The 14573-nt window shown below is 37.7% G+C and overlaps 1 protein-coding gene across 1 annotated transcript in view; it reads left to right on the top strand.

The window, feature by feature from the left end:
• atg3 (autophagy related 3) overlaps positions 1-14245 on the top strand; it is a 47441-nt gene extending 33196 nt beyond the window's left edge. Inside the window, exons 4-12 of the mRNA XM_026942818.2 lie at positions 755-825; positions 948-1055; positions 1174-1220; positions 1333-1414; positions 1537-1571; positions 1671-1826; positions 1937-2064; positions 12240-12308; positions 13755-14245. Coding sequence (XP_026798619.2) covers positions 755-825; positions 948-1055; positions 1174-1220; positions 1333-1414; positions 1537-1571; positions 1671-1826; positions 1937-2064; positions 12240-12308; positions 13755-13836 — 778 coding nt within the window. The 3' untranslated portion in view covers positions 13837-14245. The remainder of the gene's footprint in view (positions 1-754; positions 826-947; positions 1056-1173; positions 1221-1332; positions 1415-1536; positions 1572-1670; positions 1827-1936; positions 2065-12239; positions 12309-13754) is intronic.
• Positions 14246-14573: the final 328 nt, after the last annotated feature.

The raw sequence follows: 14573 nt of genomic DNA, 5'->3' as shown, positions 1-14573 counted from the left end.
ACTTTCCACCAACAGAACACAAAAACTAACCCCCTTTCCCCCCATTAAGCCCATGTTGCGGTGCAAATACGCTTTAGCACTGAAGTATAAACCAGCCTTTAATTGGACTATCACGTAATTCGATTATGTGCACCTCTTACATTAAATTTTTTAGAATTATGAAGCCAATTTAGGAAAAAAAATAGTTTTGTTGTACAGAAAAGAGAAATAGAAAGAATAATTGGGTTAATCTTTTAAATGATTTTATATATATATATATATATATATATATATATATATATATATATATGAACAGACAAATAAATCACAGCAAAATGATATGCATGGCATAATGGTATGAAATCATGGTAACCTTGGGTCTAACTTACCTGATATTTCAGTTTGCTTGTGCAACAAATGTGTAACGTTTGGGAAGCAGAGAGACTAGAAACTTGTCAGAGTGCACTATGAATGGAGAACTGATTTATTGCACCAGAGGTAAATTTCACCCAAGCTCACCAAAATTGTCATGATTAAAATGTAGCTTAATTACCCAGTGAGCTTGTTGAGACACATGACTGAATTGCTCTATGGTGTTCAGTTTAAGTGACCATCAGAAGGACGGCTCTATTACATACTGAGGTTCTAATCTTTCCAACCTCTTGTTCAGGTTGAGTCAGATTAATTACTGCCATGTTAATGCTGATGCTATCTTGCTAAATGATATTTTCCCCCTTGTGAAACAAAGTGCTTAAATAATTTTGTTTATCTGTAGGGCATCAGGAGAAGAAGCAAAGGTGAAGCCATACTTGCCCAAGGACAAGCAGTTTCTGTTAACCCGTAATGGTGTGTAGCACCTAATTGGACTATGGAAACATTCATTAATAAATCCATGAATAAATCCATAGTTTAAGATAAATTGTAGTCTTTAGATGGCAAAATTCATAGTGTAGCTTCCTCTGTCTCAGTCCCATGTTACAAGCGTTGTAAACAAATGGAGTATTCTGAAGAGCTGGAGGCCATTATAGAAGAGGATGATGGAGATGGAGGATGGGTTGACACTTATCATCACTCTGGTGAGATCAAAATTAACTAGCACAAAGTGAACCTGTTTCTGCAATTGTCTGTGTTAGAATTAAAGTTATCTTAAATATTTTTAAGTAACAAAAATATTTATTACTTTGACATTGCCAGTGACTGGTATGATGGAGGCAGTTCGTGAAATCTCGCTGGATAACAAAGTAAGGTGGTAACTGTACATAAATTCTGACAACAGAGGAATTTCCATTTAGTGCTAACAAACTCGGGTGTCTTCTTTCAGCTGAACATGAATATTTATTTCCCCTTTTGAAGGACAATATGAATATGAATGTGCACTCGGGCAGTGGAATTAGTGATGATGACGATGATGAAGTGGAGGCAGCAGATATGAAGGGTAACTGCAAGAAAATAATTTTTTAAAAATATTTTTTATATGAACATATGTTTTAATGGATCTTGATAATCTTGAAATACAATAACTGCTGTCTAAATATAAAGCTAGTGTGTATATTTCAGAGTATGAAGAAAGTGGGCTTCTGGAAACAGATGAGGTACAGTGAGTTTCGTACTAATTTTTCTTCTATATATAGGCATCGGTGCCTTGTTTGTGCATCTAAATATTAAAATTTACTGTTTTAATATTTGTGTAGGCCACTCTTGACACAAGTAAAATGGGAGATCCAGCTAAATGGAAGGCTGAGGCAAGCGGAGAAGATGCCATTCTTCAAACAAGAACTTATGATCTATACATAACTTATGACAAATACTATCAAACTCCTAGGCTGTGGCTTTTTGGATATGATGAGGTTCATGCACAATCCTCATGACACAAAAAACAAAATATATTATTTTGGACTTTAAAATCACAGTAATTTTTATCATTAAAATTTAGCCTGTGTTTTGTGCTGTTTCCTAGGAAAGACAGCCCCTCACTGTTGATCAGATGTATGAGGACATCAGCCAGGATCATGTGAAGAAAACAGTCACCATTGAAAACCACCCACACCTGCCTCCTCCTGCTATGTGCTCTGTGCACCCATGCAGGTACTGAAAAAAAAGTTGTTTTGTGAATCCTGCTTTAAATGACCAAAAAAGGCCTGGCCCAGAATGGCCTCTCAGAGTAGGAAATTAGTCTGGATTTTGTGCAATTTTGGTCCAGCTTTTGCTTGTCATACACAGTTCATCTTTGATTTACAAATACAGGTGTGCTCGCTTTTGCATTATTTGTACACGATTCAGCTGCAAATACAGTAGGGGTGGACCGATATGTTTTTTTCAGGGCCAGTACCGATTATTTTTAAACAATGACACCTATTACTAACCTATATTTAAAAGAACATTACATTAAATGAACATAATGTTTAATATCAAAACATTATTTAAAAAAAATTATGTGCTTTGAGCTTTAGACATATAACGGTTGCAAAATAGATCTTTTTAAATAGATCTTTAAATAGATAAAAAAAATAAAAATAGCTTCCCAAGTCACAACAGGAATGACAATAACTCTATAAACAGCTCCTCAATACATAAATTTCCGTAAATTTTGTAAAATGGAAAATTCAGTAAAACGAGGGGAAAAAAAACTCAAATTCTAATGTCCAGTATCTACTCAGTAGTCCCAATTGAGTAACACCAATTTGTGATGTAGCCTTTCATTATGTTCTCCTGTGAGATTGCTCCTATTCTTTTCATATATTGCTGTGACTTCACTGAAAACACACTCATGCAGGTGCTGCTTCATTCTGCGTTTCTCACAAACAATGCTGTGGGTCGGACATTGGGCCATTTTTTTTTAATATCGTGGTTGTCAGATATGTGCATACATAAAAAAAAAAAAACGCTTTTGTCGGCATTGAAACAATTTCAAGTTCCAATTCTGATAATCTGAAGAATGCTGAATATTGGGTCCGATTATGGGTCGGGCCAATAATTGGTCAGCCCCCAAAATATACTCATGTTTACACTGAATACACAACGCAAGGAGAAAACCTTAGTATGTCAAAATGCTCAATTATGACAGTAAGTAAGTATTTGCTTATAAGTAAGTGTTTTATTTGTAAGTAAGTATAAGTAGTAATAAGTGTATAATAAGTAACAAGTGTTCATAAATGTTAATTTTACTATTCATTGAAAGCAGGTAATACTTAGGTATTTTGATAAAGTAACCCATACTCTGAGCTGTAATTGAAGTCATAAGAACAGAAGTAGTAGTTTTTAGAAGTAATACAGAGAGGCTTGCATGAGCTTACAAGAGATCTGCTTGGCTGTAAGTGTGAAAACATCAATAGCAACCCCATTAGTATTAACCCTGTCAGATGCCTGCCCGAAATCTAGTTGGCCAATGGTAGTCATGTTTTTAGATAATTAAGTTCACATCAAAAATCCCCTTATAGATTAGCACAAACATGGAATCTAACAAATTTCAGCTCAATCTGACTTACGGTTCCTAAAACAGTGATTTTAATTTAGCCTTGCTCCCTGTGGGCGCGACCATGTCCTGTACATTGCAAATGAATATGGTGTTCAAGTTTCATGTGAATTCGTGCAAACTTACAACCTCCACCATGCTAGGATGGATTGATTGATTGAATTTTCTCCTAACACATCTACCAACTGGTACTGGTCTTCCTTGTACATGAGCTCACAGACACCCAAGTTTGTCTAGTGTCGCTGTGATTAACAAGGGGAAAAGAGTATGCCACCCCTCCCACACTCACATGGCCAATTTTGCTTTCATGGACTCCTAGCCCTGGATGGCTGTGGCATCTTCAGGATTTAAACTCTTGATTCGAATGATAGGACGAACACTTTTCTGTTGTGCCAGTTGGGAGCCCATGGCCAATCTTAGGATTAGTTCACTAAAGTTGGTTTTGCATATCATGCAAATTACCTTAAATTTGATAGATCAGGGCTATAGGGTAAAAAATCATCAGAAAAAAGAAGCTTCACTGTACATTTTATTTTAAAAGAGATGTTTTTAAGTTTAGAACATTAATAGCACTCCCCCAGTGGCCAATTTGAGTGAAGATTTATAAGTTACTAATATTTAAATTTAGTGAGGATAGCTTAATGTTAAGGATAGCTCAATGCTGAAACCTGATTGGCTGATGACATCCATGTTTTTTAAGTAACCAGGTCATCATCAAAAATCCATGTACAGGTTAGCACAATAATGCGGGGAGCAATCTCTGGCAAGCAATCTCTGCCAATATCAACCCAACGGCCAGTTCTTGTTACATAAAACAGTACCGAGCAGTGGTTCAGTGCTAACCCTATGCCCCACGAAATGCCTACTAAAAGCTGATTGTCGTAACCCAGTCATCCTTAGAAATCCGCTTGCATAGTAGCACAGTGATGCAGTACATCAAATTTCAGCTTGATCAGACTTATGGTGCCTGAAAAACAGTTATTTGAATTTAACCTTGCCCCTTATGGATGACCATACCCCAATGGTAAAAAACAGCCATGCTGTTTACAAATCTCAGCATAATTTTTTATAATTTTCATAATTAATATTGAGGTTATAATGAGGTGCAGACTCTACATTTGACACCAATTTTGTAAAGATATGGCAAAATCCTCAGATTACTTTGCAAAAGTAGGTTACAGGTTAGAGGTATTCTTGTTTTTATGTGCAAAAATATCAGTAGTTCCCCCAGAGGCCAGTCTGAGTGAAATTGCATCAGTTACTAGTGGGTCCCTAGAGGGACCTACAATTAAATTTTTATGACGATAGCTTAGGGTTAACCCTGATATTAGCACATAGATATACCAAACCTAGTTTCAGCTTAATTAGACTTGATTGCTGAGAAACAATTATTTGACTTTAGCCCCATCCTCTATCTATGTATGACCACACTCAAAACTTTGCATATGACCTCAGAATCTTGTTCTGTATATGCCTTTCAAGTTTAAATCATGAGTTACACATGTTTCAGTAAATTAGGCTCCAGCCATATTTTACAAATGTCAGTGTCTTTGTTAATTATTGAGGCTCACACTCTGCTGAGTAAAAATAACATTCCTGTATACCGCACTTTGCTGAAGTCAAGTAAGCCTGAAATTAAGCTGTTGAAACTTTGGTCTTCAGAGAACAAGGAGACACTGAAAGGCTGTGTTCTTTGCACTGACTGGGATGTACTGTATGATCCAGACATTAGTAGGCACAATGAAATCATGTCTGCAAATGTCATGTTCTACAAGGACTCTGTGATCCCAGTCAAAGAGATTAAACTTTTTCCAAACAACAAGCCTTATATCACTAAGGGGGTCAAAGAGTACGTAAACCGGAAACATTTTGCTTTTAATCAGAAAGACCCTGTACTTAAAAAAAAATTGTTCAGAAAGAACTAGACCATAAAATAAGAGAATCTCACAAACACTATAAAGAATCAATTGAAAATTATTCATTCAGTAACAATCTAAAAAAAATCTGTGGTCTAAAGTAAAGTGTATAATATAACACCCAAAGGATAACCCTGTATGAAAAAAAATGATTTTCGAAGGTCTTGACTCCAAAAGGCAAATGGGTCAGATGCCTTTACTTTCTGCCTTTACTCTTTCTGCCTTTACTCTGAAAACTTTTGCAGAGGAATTAGCCCCTGCATGGGTGGGCATTTTTCAAAAGTTGATTCACACACTATTACAGACATATGGAAAAGGTCCATTATCGTACCTCTTCCCAAAAAGCCCAGTCTTAAAGAGCAAAATGACTGGTGCCTAGTTGCCTTAACCTATATTGTGATAAAGTGTCTGGATAGTATGATGGTGTGGAAGCTTAAGGAAGAGGTAAAGGACTACCTCGATCCCTATCAGTTTACCTACCAAAACAACAGGGGCACTGATGATGCCATCATTACTGTGGTACATGGCATTGTAAAACATCTAGAGGATCCTTATGCCAGGGCTAATGGCTTAAGGCTTATGCCAGGCTGTTCTTCCTTGATTTGAGCTCTGCGTTTGCACCCACACTCTCATAACTCAATAGTATCTCTATCAACCCATACAGTATCAAGTGGTTCCACTCGTTTCTTACCAGTAGGACTCAACAGGTTAGAGTTAATCAGATCCTTTGCGAGTCCTGGTCAATTAACATTGGCACCCCTCAGGGGTGTGTAAGTTCAGCACCGTTATTCATATTGTACACTAATGAATATAGGAGTCACTATCCTGGAAATATTGTTGTAAAATTTTCAGATGATTCTGCTGTTCTTGGCCTTCTGCATAAGGACAAGGACATTCAACATTATACTACAGAGATGCCAACTTTGTCACTTGGTACAAACAACACTGTCTTGTAGTTAATGTCAAGAAAACAGAGGAAATGGGTTTTGCTCCCAAGTCAGTGGGCGACCAAGTAAGTAGGCAATGAGCCTGTTAGACAGGTTGCCTCATACAAGTATAAGGTATAAGCCTACTTATTGATAATAGCCAATTGTGGGATGTGCATGTTGATAGCCTGTGTCGAAAGATACAGCAAAAAATGTACTTCCTGCATAGGCTTAGGCTTTTTAGAGTGGCCCAGAGGGTTATGTTGATGATTTTAATCATGCCTTCATTGAATCCATCTTTTTGTATGGCATATCTGCATGGTTTGGTAATCTGACAGTTACCCTCAAGTCTGAGCTTAACCGTCTTGTGCGCACAGCAATGAAGGTAGTTGGTGTGAGTGACTACCCTTCCCTTCAGTCCATATTCAACAAAACTGTTCTCAATCTGGTAAGGAAAATGACTCTGGACCCATCTCGATTTGATTAATATTATTTCTATGTAGGTATGAGCATAACTGCTGTGCTACAACCTTTTCTAGGATTTTGGAGATAATGGGGAGGTTTGACATTGCCCTGTAGTTGGACAACTGACAGGGGTTGAGGTCAGCTTTTTTAAATCAGGGGTTTGATAACTGGTAGTTTAAAAGATTTAGGTACATAGCCAGTGCTAGTGGAAGAATTGATTATTTTCAGAATAGGCTTCTGGTAGTATCTTTATGAAGAAATCTGTAGGTAAGGGATCTAGTATACAAGTTGATGACTTTGAAGGCTTTGGCTCTGGATTGTCACCGATTAACTAGGCCAGTTCTAAGACTATGAGCTATGCTGCAAGAAATGAGAGCAGCACCTTCCCGAGTGAGATGGATACCATCCCACCCTAACAGGCCAGCCTTGCCCTTAAAACTATTCTAATTATTTATGAAGCCCACATTGTTTTCAGAGCACCACCTGGACATCCAGCAGTTCAGCAACCACAACTTGCTGTAAGCTACATCACCATGCCACATTGGGATGGGGCCAGAGCATATTACTGCATTGGACATTGCCTTCGCTAATTTACACACGCTAATTTTTCTTCTTCTTTGAGGTTATATTTCCATGTAGAGCTATATTTTCATCAATTACTTTGGTTCCTCTATAACCTGCAAAATAGTCTTATAAACCAACACAAAAAAAATAATTGTGATAATATCGTGGATTGTGATTCAGCCTGAAACAAGCAGAACTTGATGCTGACAGTGTTGACAGAGATGCCTCTGCCAGTCTAGTCCTTTCAGATATGTGACTTTGCTGTGACCTTGGCCCTGTTTGAATGAATTCCAAAATCTAATCATCTGCTGGTCACAATGATAATTCCACATAAGTTGTACAAACATTCAACCACTTGTTCTTGAAATATCATGCTAATGAAAATCTTGGACAGACTGACACACAGACAACCTGAAAACATAATGATTGCCCACCCCTAGTACAGATTTCCTACTGAGGATGAAAATCACTCAAGTTCTGATACTGTTCTTTATTGAAAATTACTCAATGTTCTGATATTGTTTTCTTTTGAGATTAAGATTTGCTCAGAGTCTTAATACTCTATTCTGTTGAGGGTGTGGATTAATCAAATCCAGTATTGAATAGAACCACCCTTACATTTGTAACTAGTGTTCTATTTGACCCCTCCTAACCACCAGGGACAGTGTTTTGCTCCTGGCCATCAGAGATTACAAGGCAGCCTGCATGCATCTTGAGAACACCTAAGGGGCTAGAGTCAGCCTGAAGGGTAAAACTTTGAGCTGGTATGCCTGTCCCAGGAATACGAAGAAGAAGCAACTGTGTTCTGGAGCAGCGGGAACATAGAATTATGCATCATGAAGGTCAAGCGACATGAACCAGTCTCAGGGCTGCATGACATGAGTAACGTCTGAGAACTTAAGGAATCAGTCAAGTCCTCTCAAATTCATGCTCCCTGAATGGGACAGAAATGACTTTTTGAACTAGAAACCTGAGGGAAAAAATTGTGAGCTTTTCAGTTAAACATCTCACTGGCAGGCTCCTCTCTTTCCTGCAAACGTTGGTTTGTGTTGCTCTGTTAGTTTCGCAAATCTGTAGCCTGGGCTCTCCTCTCTGGGGCCCCTTTGGCCCAAAGAGTCCAGGAATGCAGGGCAAAATGCATAGGGCTATTATGCATGTTTCAGGCAGTGCTAGCCACGCTTGACTCTGTGCATTAACTAAACTGACATACAGCTTCCCAAATTCTCTAGTCACATGAAGCAAGATCTCCATCAACTGCATATCGGAGAGGAGAGGACCTTGTGCTATCAGGAAGGCTTTGTAGCAGCGTCTGAGCTGCTGCACATGGCTTTGGCTCCAAAAGTTTCTCAGAGTTTTGAGATGTATCGTCAGCTTTTTTTCGCAAGAGATCTTTGAGCTGAGGGTTGCGTAATAACCTCCACTCTCCTCGCTTTCCACAAGATTTTGGAATGTGGCTATGGGGATTTGCCCATTCAGCCACAAGAGTATTAGTGAGGTCAGGCAAGGAGGCCTGGGGTTCATCCCAAAGGTGTTCAGTGGGATTGAGCTATTTCACTCCAACCTTGGTAAACCATGTCTTCATGGAACTTGCTGTGTGCACAGGGGCATTTTCATGCTGGAACATATTTGGCCTTGCCCCCTTAGTTCCAGTGATGGCAACAGTTTGGCATAGGCCCACATACGGATGTGATGGTCAGGTGTCAGAAGAGTAGAAGTTATTACAGTTGAGGACAAAATTATTAGCCCCCCTACAAAATAGTCATTGTTTTAAAAGTATTTCAAAAGTGCTTTTAACCAGAGCCAAAAAAAAAAACACAGCTTTTTTAGACATCCTAGTTTTATTTTGGATGCTTACATTATTTTATATTCCACACAGAAATGAAAACACAAAACACAAAAACTACCAGGGTCAAAATTATTAGCCCCCCACATTCTAATAGTCAATTGTGTATCCTTTTTGCTGGATAACTGCCTGCAGTCGTTTGTTGTAATCGTCAACAAGTCTCTGACACTTCATTTGAGGAATCCTGGCCCATTCTTCTTTGGCGAATCTCTCAAGTTCCTCCAGATTCGATGGTTTTCTGGCATGGACATTTTTCTTTAGGTCACCCCACATATTTTCTATTGGATTTAAGTCAGGGCTTTGTGCAGGCCATTCAATGACATTCACCTTGTTCGTCTGGAGATAGTTCTTCACCAAGAGAGATGTATGTTTAGGATCGTTGTCATGTTGGAAGATGAAGCGACGACTCAGACCTAGTTTCACTGCTGACTGCTTAAGGTTTTCTTTCAAAATATCCACATATTTTTCTTTACTCATGATCCCTTCCACCTTGACAAGATTTCCAGTTCCAGATGCACTGAAGCATCCCCACAGCATAATACTCCCACCACAGTGTTTCACTGTGGGGACGGTGTTCTTTGGGTTGAATGCCTCTCCCTTTTTTCTCCAAATGTAAGCAGTGTCTCTGTGGCCAAAGAGCTCTAGTTTAGTCTCATCAGACCATAAGACACGCTTCCAGTATGAATAATCTTTCTCCAGGTTGTCCTGAGCATACTTAAGTCTGGCTTGAAGGTGTCTTTTCTTCAAAAGTGGAGTTTTTCTTGGTCTGCAACCTCGCAGTTCATTCCTGTGCAGAGCTCTAGTGATGGTCTTCTTAGAGACTATGATTCCTGATGTGGCCAAGTCATTTGCCAGTGTCTTGGCAGTTGTTCTGGAGTCTTTAGACACATCTCTCACTAGTTTTCTTTCCAGTGTCTTTGAAATCTTTCGCTTCCTACCTCTGCCAGGCTTGTTCTGCATTGTGTGGCTTTCTTTGAATTTCCGGATTATACCTCTCACTCCGGTTCTTGAGACTCGGAAACGCTTGGATAGCTTTGTATATCCTTCTCCTGTTTTATGTGCATCAATATTTCTTTGTCTCAAGTCCAAACTGATTTCCTTTGTTTTTGGCATGTTGCTTTCTCAAATGACAGCTCAATGACCCATACTGAGGCTTTTATACCTTAATTTAACTTAATTATTGAGTGAGATCACCTGTTTCACCTGATCACCTTTACGCACATCACCTGTGAAGGTAAAGGACTTAATAAATGGTCATTTCTTATAGGGGGCTAATAATAATGTCCCTGGTCATTTTAGCTTTTTCTTACATAACAATGTTTTGGTGTGCAAATATAAATATTTTGGTCCTTCTAAAGAAAAATAGTATGTTCAGAAATGCTGTGTTAAAAATTCCTTGCTTTGTTAAATCGGTACTTGGGAATATCTTGAGGAAACTTAAGGGAGCTAATAATTTTGTCCTCAACTGTATAATACAAAGGGGGGACCAAATCTGGATTGGGATGTTCAAAAAGCACATAGATATTATGGGTAGGTGTCCACAAACCTTTGACCATTTACTGTACTAAGTCTCTTGGCTCTGAAGTGGGGGGTGCTTCCTTTTGTAGGAATCAGAAAATATCTCTGGAAAAACAGTCAGCTCATGTAATTTGCAGCCACAGCATGCACAGTGCTACACACCACCTTAAACAATAGGCCATTTGTATTGTTCAGCAACATGATCAATTGTGATTATGTTGTTGAACAATATAAAATCAATTAGTAATAAATAAATAATTAAATAAATAAATTAGTAATAAAAATATTGGAAATACCTATGCCTCAGTGTACTCTCTCAGACACTGCAGATTTAAAAATAAAAATGATTAGCAAATTATACTTCTTCAGGCCATCAAGAAGACAAGAATTGAAATGAGGAAGGGATGAGCCATTTATAGGCACCACACATGAGGTCAGGGTCAGGAGATGATAACTTTGCTATTAGTACTCTTGGAAAATGGGAAAACTACACTAGTTCCATAGGAAACTGCCCTTGTGGTCCAGAACATAAGGAAATACAACTACAGGTTTTCTTGAACTAAAATATGTTCCTCTTTTGCACATGTAGCTCAACCAGAAGAAAAAATCATTAAGACACCAATTCATATCTAAAAGCAACTGCTATGCATTGATTTCACGAGCATTTAATTTAAGAACTAAACATATAATAATGACCATAAAAACTATGCCAGTCATTATTCAATATAACAACATAATTTAATTTATTTAAAAAGGGCAAAAACATTTACAGATTATGAAAATTATCATATTTAGGTCATAAACTATTCTATGTATCTTCTAATAACTGATGCCATCTCTATTATTTCAGTTGGAATGATCTTAATTTGATTTAATGTTATTCTGCGCGTAGGCTATAGCAAGCAAAAGCCTTGCCTACCTCTACCTTCTATTTATGGAAAAGGCAAATGTATAATCAAAAGCATCATTTTTCTCTTATTGTGTCTGACATTGTGTCAGAATTAAAACAAGAGCCTCGACATCGTCTCTTCACTGATCACTGCTTGATCCTTACATATGTACTGAAATAATTCAGTGAGTTCATTTCTGTTGGCTAATTTTCCTGTATTTTTATTAGGTCATTCAACCATTTTAAAGGTGTCTGTTTTTACCACAGCATTTGTTAAACTGGCTCCTTATAGAATGTGATCTTTGAAGGCAGAATAGCTAGTCAGTATAAGAAAGTAAATAAAAACATTTCAATGTACTGTTGTTTAAGTATATTTATGGTTTCTTAAAGCAGAGGTGTCAAAGTATGTGGCAGAAAAATAAAATGAAATAAATAAAATGTCCAATTTTCATTTTGGACAAAACTTTTTTTTTTGGTCATTTTTGACTGCTAGAATTCAGCAACTTCTGATGAATTTTCCCGGACCACCAAACCAGTCTATCTGAGCCTCCCATTTATTTGGCTTTGCCACTGCTGGCTTTTATTTTATTTAGGCACAATTTCTAGGCAATCTGTAGGGCAGTGGATTTTTAGTACATTAGAGATGTGTGCCATTTTTTTTCTCCAGACATGCCGAAGTGATGAAGAAGATCATTGAAACTGTGGCTGAAGGTGGAGGAGAGCTTGGGGTTCATATGTATCCTTTCTTTGCCTTTTGGGTAGCACTGCTAAAGATAAGTATGTGTTAGAAGACATTATAATTGACTGAATATAAGATTTTGAATACTTATTTTTCCCAAATCATTTTTTATCACTGTATAAAGCCAGTTTTAGACTTTGCAATTACAGCTATCTTTTAAGATGATTACTTGTCTCACTCAGGGGTGGATGAAGGTCTACACAGGCCCCTAGGCTCAGGGATTTCAAGAGACCCCCCCACCCTCACCCCGCCCCCCAAAAAAAAAATCCACACGTTTTACCATGTTCTAGTTTAAGACTAAGGATGATAACTCGCCCACTTTGAGGTTTATGAATCATTTTTTTAGACAAGTAAATTTACTGAATTGCCACCAGGAAAGCTAGGTAGCCATGTTCATTAAATTCATTCACAATATGCACACATATGAATCTTATGCCTAATATGCTGAAAATGGCTACGTTAATGTTTCTTGTCTCACCACATCGACAATAATCCAATACATTACATGAATCACGTAAATGTTTGCATCCCTGGATATTATTGTCGGTCGTTTACGTTTCTATTGTAAAACAGCTGTCAAATATTAATCTTTAGCTACTTAGCTTACATCTTACCTCGCACTCTTTCACTGTTGAAACTGAAGCATTGCGCAGCTTCTGTGAACAGTAAAGCCTGCCTTCTTTGATTTGATTGGCCATCTCAAACATTCTGACATTGACGACATTGACATTGCTAGACCGCCGGGCAGACCACCCTAAAAATGTAACTTTTTTTTTTTTTTTTTTTTTTGCGTGCAGCAGAGCTGCATTTGATAAGACAGTTTAAAAAATATGAGTAAAAACTGTTGAACAGATGCCCCCAGTCACTGGGGCCCCTAGGCTACAGCCTAGGTTAGCTTGTGCATTAATCCGACCCTGGTAACACTGTACAAGATGATTCCAATAAAATCTTGTCCCAATTCTATAACAGACTGTGCAATAATGTTCATGTCAGATTATATGATGATCCTCTAACACTAGACCTGTGATGAAAAATTACTACCTTCTGCTTATGTAATCAATCAGCATGATACAGGCAGAAAATGGGATCGCATATATTGGGGTTTTTCTGGTTTTATGCTTTTCTCTTTTAGTTAAGATACAAAACACTAGAAATTTTACATGTATGCTTCCTCACTAATTGCTGTACACATCTTTTTTCTAGAATAGGAAGAAGGAAAGGGTGCATGTAAACGTTTTTAGTGGCGGCTGTTACTGTAAAAAAACAAACAAACCAAAAAAAAGTGCTCCAATTTCTACTCACGCAATAGATTAGTGAAAAGACTATATCAAAAATGTGTAGCATTTTACCCCCTTCCACCTTATTTTACTATATAAAAATGGCAGAAAATAAACCATAACCATTTCTTTTCTGTTATAATTTTTCCTTAATTATGTTCTCCAGGTACCTCTTGATTTTCCTGAAATTTGTGCAAGCTGTTATTCCAACAATAGAATATGATTACACAAGACATTTCACTATGTAACTTCCCAGGATTGCAGCTGGAGTTCTTCATTAAAGAGGGCTGTATGGAAGTGCAGGCAGTGGCCAGCGACACATTTACACAAGCCATTTTAATTAAACAATGTTATGTGACTTTGCATGGGTAAGAGGGTTAAATGATTAATTGCTACATTATTCCCAGCTGTAACTCCATATGGTAAATTCTGGTCTTATTTTCAGAGTAAGTTATTCTCATGCTTGCCTCATGCTGAAATGTTTTATATTTACACTGGATTGGAACACCTCCACCAGACCTGCGCTTATGTATTACTGGTGAATAAACTGCTTTAAAAAAAAAAATCACGCTAACCAACATTACTTCTGCTTACTACAACTTCTGACTAGATGTGGAATAAACAGTGTACAGTGTTGCACCTGTTGATTCTCGTAAAGTAGTATCGTTTATGACTAGTTGTTTGAATGATTTGCTATTTGTATTTTGGAATTATTGTGCAAGCTCCAGACCACTGTTGTGTTGAGATACATGGGGCAGCACAGCTTATGATGCTGCTTACAGATTGAGCCAAATGTAGTTGCATTTGGTTTTTTTTCAAAATCAAGGTTTGTCAGAGTAAGGAGGTCCAAACTTAGCCAGGACCTCAGAAATATCTATTTCTGATGTTCTTAGGGAAGTGGCCAATGGGTTTTAAAGTATCCTTCACAGAATTATTGGACAAAATATAGTGCAATGTTGTGACGCTGGCGTTTTATTTCTCTGTT

This window comes from Pangasianodon hypophthalmus, chromosome 2 (assembly GCF_027358585.1).
Source record: "Pangasianodon hypophthalmus isolate fPanHyp1 chromosome 2, fPanHyp1.pri, whole genome shotgun sequence".
Lineage (NCBI taxonomy): Eukaryota > Metazoa > Chordata > Actinopteri > Siluriformes > Pangasiidae > Pangasianodon > Pangasianodon hypophthalmus.
This window is presented reverse-complemented; position numbering and strand designations above follow the sequence as displayed.